Source organism: Bos indicus x Bos taurus, chromosome 5 (assembly GCF_003369695.1).
Source record: "Bos indicus x Bos taurus breed Angus x Brahman F1 hybrid chromosome 5, Bos_hybrid_MaternalHap_v2.0, whole genome shotgun sequence".
NCBI lineage: Eukaryota > Metazoa > Chordata > Mammalia > Artiodactyla > Bovidae > Bos > Bos indicus x Bos taurus.
In genome coordinates, this window is record NC_040080.1 from 4457279 (window position 1) to 4463923 (window position 6645).

At 52.2% G+C, this 6645-nt stretch overlaps 1 protein-coding gene across 2 annotated transcripts in view; it reads left to right on the plus strand.

Moving 5' to 3' along the window:
- Positions 1 to 6138, plus strand: part of KIAA0930 (KIAA0930 ortholog) — a 43362-nt gene extending 37224 nt beyond the window's left edge. For both annotated transcript variants that reach the window (XM_027540531.1, XM_027540532.1), the window contains exon 10: positions 90 to 6138. In XM_027540531.1, the coding sequence (XP_027396332.1) occupies positions 90 to 130 (41 nt within the window). In that variant the 3' untranslated portion in view covers positions 131 to 6138. The remainder of the gene's footprint in view (positions 1 to 89) is intronic.
- Positions 6139 to 6645: the final 507 nt, after the last annotated feature.

Genomic DNA, 6645 nt, shown 5'->3' on the forward strand with positions numbered 1-6645 from the left:
GAGCACTGGGAAGGTCCCCGTGCTCCCTCTGCGAGCACAAGGAGGGTCACCCTTCCCTGTCTCCTCCACGCCCCCTCCTGCCACCCTAGACATCCTGGAAGTTCGGCAGAAGCCCATCCTGATGACCTAGCCGTGTGCGGAGCCTGCGCGGAGCCCCCCAGCCCTGCCCAGTCCTGGGAGTGCTGCCAAGTGCCTACCTGCCCACCGCCACTGGGGTCTTCCAGGACCACCCAGCGCCGGAGCCAGAGCCAGGCGGGGCCGCTCGACTCCTGGGGCCAGGGCCGACTCCACGAACACCAGCCCAAACTGAAGTGCCTCTTCCTCGTCCCTGCTGGCCCTGCTCCGGCCCCTGCGCCCGCCCACCCACCACCCTCAGCCTGTCTTTGGGGGAATCCTCTGCACCCCGAGGAGCAGATCTGCCAGTAGGCCGCAAGAGAGCAAGGGAGTGGCCAGCGGCCAGCCCGCAGACCCGACGCTCACCTCCCAGCAGACAGCAGGGAGACCACCTGGCTGGAGCTGCGCCACGTGTCCAGCGCTCACGGAAAACCGGTTTAAGATGTGGTGATGCTGATCCGATGAGTTAGTCCCGATCGTCTGTCCCCCGGCTTCCCCACAGTCGTCTTTAGATGGGTTCCCACAGGGAGCACGGCCGTCTGCTGGCTCTACCCTGGGCTGGGAATACCTCACCCCGCGCCCAGCTCCAGACCGGCCCTCGTCCCGCCAGAATGGCCTTTGCTTCCAGCCAAAGAGCATCAGCCACATACACACACCTCCAACCTGGAGACGACCTGTCTGCACCTCGGCGGACGTGACCTGCAGTACTGGGGTCCTGAGGGCAGGAGGGAGGGGTCGTACCCAAACAGGAGAAGGGTGGGGTCCTGCTGGAAGGGCGGACGGTGCGCCGTGGGGTCGACGTCCTCCCAGGAAGTTCCAGGCCGAGCCTCCGTCCTCCGCGGCCAGGGCAGGGGCTGGAGCGTCTAGTCTTCCCTGCTTTCCTGGAGCTCATTTTCTTTGACTGGGTGTGCGGGTCCCACCTCTTAGGCCAATCAGTGAGGCAAAGAGGCATTGGCTTCCCCATGGCCTGGGGCTGGTCAGGCCTCCTTCCAGCTTGGATGGAAGGTTTCTGTGTGTGGGGACACAGCGTGCTCCTCTCAGAACCGCGAGCCTCCCCGGGAGCAGAAACGTCGCTCCTGCCGCTTCCCACGGGATAAGCCGTCAGCTGGGTCTCTGCTGCTCTGTGCGCACCCTCAGGGGTATCTGAAGGGTCTCTGGTGTGCGGGTAGCGACCCCCCTGGGGGAGGAGAGGGGGAAGGAGGAGGGGCTCGTGTTCCCGTCCGTTTCTGTCCTTCGTGCTCCAAGGGTTTGCTTCGAGCTCCGGGAAACGGGGACTCCTTTGGGGCTTCTCCAGATTTTGTATGCTGTTATTAAAAGCGAGCTACTGCATTTCATTCTGCCTCAGTTTGCCCACCTGTGAATGGGGCTGATACCACCTACCTCACTGAAGTCTCCAGGGTTCCAGCGCACGACCAGGTCAGGGTGAGATGGCCAGTCATTCCGCATAGCTCAGCTCAGGTGTCGGGTCATAGGAATGCTTTCCTCCCCCTCCCTGCCCACCCCAACCCTGCCACCCGGGCCAAGAAGGCGAGTGGTGGGATCGGGGCGAACGTTCTCGCCTTCTCTGACGGCACCCGGCTCACCCACGTTCGGCCGCATCTCAGCTCCTCACATGATTTGACCGTCTGACGTCCCAAAGCTGCGTCTTCCAGCCCCAGAGCGCTGGAGCAGAGCTTCATGGATCTGGGAGCCCGGCCCAGGGTCCTGAGACGGGGGTTGAGTGCTCCCTGGGCTCCTTTCCTTCCTGGTTTTCTGGGGTCTGAAGGCTCTGGGCCCCGACCTCGGGAGAAATGCAGTCCTGACTCGTCTCCCGGCGGCGAGGTCGTTCAGCACACGGGGAAGTGCAGGGCCCTCCCCGTCGTCAGCGGTGAGGAGCCGGAGGAGGGAATAGGCTCCCCTGTTAAGAGCCTCGTAGGGTAACTGAGGGCCAACTGCAGGAAGGTTGTATGCGTGCTTTGCAGATCTTAGAAATGAGGGCCTGGGGTTAGCGATCACAGCTCACTCGTAAAGCGCGTGAACAGACGCACAGCATGGTTTGGCTGTTTCGTATCCAGCGTTGAGGAGTCCCTGGCGTATACAGGCGCAGCGCTAGACGTTTAGGTACCGTCATCACCCCTGTCTTAGAGACGAGGAGGCCGCCACAGAGAGGTTAGGTGAACTGCCCGAGACTGAACCGTGAGCAGGGCGACAGGAGCACAGCCCAGGCATCCGGCCCCCATGGACACTGAGCCGCGACCCCCTGCCGCCCCAGGATGGACACAGGAGCCGAGCTTGCTCAGTCTTAAACGCTCCCCGGGGCACTTCTGACACTCGATTTAAACAAGCATAGAGGCGTTTGGTCACTAGGCAGTAAGCCCTTATTCTGAGTTTTGCGTTTTTCAGTCCCAAATGACTTCAGTAACAGAGTCACAGAGAGGCACGTGACAGCTGGAACCAGGCCTCCAGCGTCCCGGGGCGTCTCAGTGTTGCCATACCTCACTTCCTGTATGGCCATCTTTCATTTTGCAGGAACATGCCTGACTTCTGTAACATGGAGGTGGCCAGAGCTGTGGACATGTCTTAAGTGGGAACTGGATTCATGTCCGGGGTTCCTTTGAAGAAACCTGTAACCTTTAAGCTTTTTAAGGACATTAGTGAGGCCATTCCCTGCTTTACAGTGAAACGTCTCTGTCCTGCAGCCAGGCCAGGCCTGCTGTCTGTTCGCATCTCCCAGCGCCTGAGGGTTCAGGCAGCATTTAGCCTCCATTCAGTGTCTGATAGAAGGAATGTTCAGTTGTCTGTGAAAACAACTGAGCCTTGTTACTTCAAAAGATTATTATTTAAAACAAATATCATTTAAAACATTCGGTAACAGAGAAGTTGTCAAAGACAAAGTATTCTATAGCCAGTCAGCTTGGAGATAGCGTGGGTTTTCTGGTGAGTCAGAGCCTTGCTAACATTTGGGCTTTTCAAGGACTGTGAGCAAAGCATCAGAAATCAACCAGGTGTCTACCAAAGATGCTAATAACAGGAAGGCATGTTCCTGATGTGATTTTTTTTTTCAAAGAATCTAGCTAGAATCAAACCAGGATTTCTTTTTGCTATTTTAATCACATAAACTAGTCAGTAAACATTTTCGAAGACTGATGTGAAAACATCATCTTTTTTTCTGTTAAAAGACATTCCAGAGAAAGTCCCTATGCAGTTACTATTGTCTAATGACCGACATTTGAAAAACATATTTGACATTATCATAATACAGGCATTTTAAATTGCTGGCCAAATTTTTAAGATTTACAGATAAAACTGTCAACTTACACCGTGGTAATAGGTTCCACTCTGATAATTCTGTTCAGTTTTCCAGTGTAGCTAGAATTTAGTTTCAAAAGCCAAGTGTCTTTTGACAGTTCATGGATTATTCCTGTTCAGGCCTTTTCTTTCCTGAGTATCAGAAAGCAGAGCTGTTTCTCTTTGAAAGGTATCCACCCTAGTGGGACAGACTCCAGCAGGGATGCGATGCAGGCCCAGGTCGGGCCCCAGAGCCGGGATGAAGCAGCGTCTGGGGGCATCAGCCGTCCTTTGGACAGGGCTCCTCTCTGGCCAGAGTCCCGCCCCATCCTCCCAGGAGCTGGGTGCTGGGGGCACCGTGGCTTCTTTCCCTTGTCCCTGCTCACGGACTGACTGGGCACTGACATGCCATGGATGAAAAGGAGCCCTGCAGCCCTTCCTTCGTCTGAGCCCCAGGGCAGCACACGGAAGCCAAATCAGTTGAACACCGAGTGGCCTGGGGTTGGGTTCAGAGTCCACAGCGGTGGAGCCTCGGGAGCAGAGGCAGCCGGCCTCGTGGAGGTGTTTGTTTACAGTTCTCTACCCTACCCGAGGCGGGCGGGCATCTTTGCGGCTGCAGCTCCAGACCCTAGCTCAGCAGATCAAAGCCCACAGCGATGCTCCAGCTCCGCTGAGGGTATCCAGTCCCTCGTTTCCCCACTTCTTGAAGGTTGGGCGATTTAGGTGTAAATAGTAATCTTTCATGGTCTCCAAACGGACTCTACGTGTGACGATATGTAAACCTGAAAAGAAAACCTGTGGAGGTTTTTCAAGACTTTGAGGCTCAATTAAAATGATTTCTACAAAGTATATTTTAGCAGAAACACCACGACGGCGTACTTTGACTGTATTAGGATCTGTTGGTGGTGTTTCCGTAAGCACTGTCAACGGCTTCAGGATTAACCATCTTCCACATACAATAGGAATAATTTCTAAGCAGTAATTGTGGTTGGCTGTTAGCCGTGCTTTATGACTTTGCATTTCTTTTGAAAGTTGATTTGCATGTTGGGTATTATTTATTTCTTCTCTATTGAATCTGTACCATTATTTTTTTCTCTAACGGGTGTTTCGGATTAAATATGGATACTACTTCAACGTGTTAACTTGCTGATTGAATCTTAATTTTTCCCCCAGAGATATCTTAACCTTTGGAGCTTTCATACAAGTTACTCTATTGAATGACAGAAGGCACGCCCCGGCTTTGGCGGGCCTGGGAATTAGCAGGGAGGTCTGGAGGCCAGCAGCCGGAATGTGCTCAGATGCTGTATTTGCAGAATGAAATCACAGATACGCTTTAGGTTCGGCTTTCAGCCCCTATAAAGCAGTATATACCCTTTGAGCTATACTATAAAATTTCCCAAGCTTCTGCTAAAGAACCTCTTAAAAGGCCCTCAGAGAAGTGGGAGAAAGACTAGAATAAAAGTCAGGAGTCCCAGGTTCAAGTGCCGGCAGGCTCCCAACAAGCCACGGGTCTTCTGGAAGGTGGTCTTTGGACTGTGGCCCTGTTGCCGCCTAGCACTGTAGCTGTCAAGTCGACACTGAGAATGGTCACAGCGCCCACAGGCCAACTCCGCCCGCGCCACCCCCCGCGGGTTCTGTGGAAGGAAGCTGCTCAGGCAGCGGGCTCTTTCTTTCCATGGTTAGGTGATCTCTGATGTCATGAGGTGATGGGCAAAAGGCCTAAGACACCACAGAAAGTTACAACAAAAGGTGGGGTGTTGGGGGGGAGTTGGGAGGAACACATACAATCAGGAAATAGGGTCATCACTTCAAATGACATCTCGTAGAAAGTCACTGCATTAGAAACACAAGCCAGGAGCCTCAGAACTGGCGTCAGCAAGGGCAGCCTGTACCTAGGAAGATGTACAGACGGTGCTTTGAGAGGAGGCAGCTCAGTAGGTCAGAGAGGACTTCCTTTTCACCCAGTCAACCCCCTTTCTTGCTGACTTTCTTGAAAGTCTCTACCCCGGAAGCTACCTGCCGTAGCTGCGCCCCTACCAACGGCCTGCTCTCGAAGGCTGCCTGTCTCCATTCTCTCACTCTGACAGAGATGCACTTGAGGAACCACTGTCATGCCCTAGCTTAGAAAAAAAAAGTTGACTGGAAGGGAAAACCTTGGGGAATTTTCTACCGGGAGGAGGGGTAAACGTGTAATAATCCATGCAGTACCACGGCCCATCGTATATACACCTGTTGAGTGTGTAAACGCCCTGTACTCTGCGCTCGATTGTTAAAAGGACAGCACAGTTGGAAGACTTGTATGAAGAAGGAAAATATTTGTTTTGTTTTGGGCATGATCAGACAAAAGATGTCTTTTCCTTTGCTTACAGCTTTATTCAGTTCTCTCCTGACTTGGCCTCCACGTAAGCCAAAAGGCTTAACAAGACACTTTTTTCCTGTTTGTGGGTTAAGGAACCTGACTTTAATAAAATAATGAGACCGCTCCATTTGAAACATCATGGTTTTTAGTCAACTAGTGATTATATATTTTTAAAATTAATTTTTATTGGAGTATACTTGCTTTACAATGTTATATTACAATGTTATTGCTGTAAAGAGAATCAGTTAACACATGTACACATTTCCACTCTATAGATTTTCTTTCCCATTTAGGTCACCACCCATCATTGTAGGGTTCCCTATGCTAAACAGTAGGTTCTCTTAGTTACCAATTTTATATGTTGATTATATTTTCAATAAACCACTTTGTTAAAGAGATTTTAGACAGTTTCAGAAATCAGTGAAGCTTGGTCCTTTAATGGGCACACACATACCTTCAAGACACACTGCAGGGAGCCCCATGTGGCTGTTCCGCCAACAAGCTCCATCTTGGGGTTTTCTGAACTGTGAAGGACCGCCACCTACCTTCCCAGGCGCGGTGAAGCGGGACTGAGATGTGTACAAAGGCTGGTGTAGTTCCAGGAAATTACGATGATCATTGTGCCAAAGGGGCATTTTATAGGTTATCTTGAAACAAGAGTCATAAGGGAAAACAGATGGAGCCCACTGGTCCTCAAATTTGACGGGAGTCCGAAACGGCGGTTAAAATCCAGATGGCTGGTGATAAAATATTCTGGAATTACTGCTAACAGTGGTCATGGGTGTGCAGCTCAGTGCACAGACTAGAAACAGCTGGGCTGTACACGTTAAAAAGGAGAATTCTATAGTACGTGAGCGACGTCTGCCTCTGCTTCGGCAGGCGCAGGGTGGGCCCCGAGCGTGATT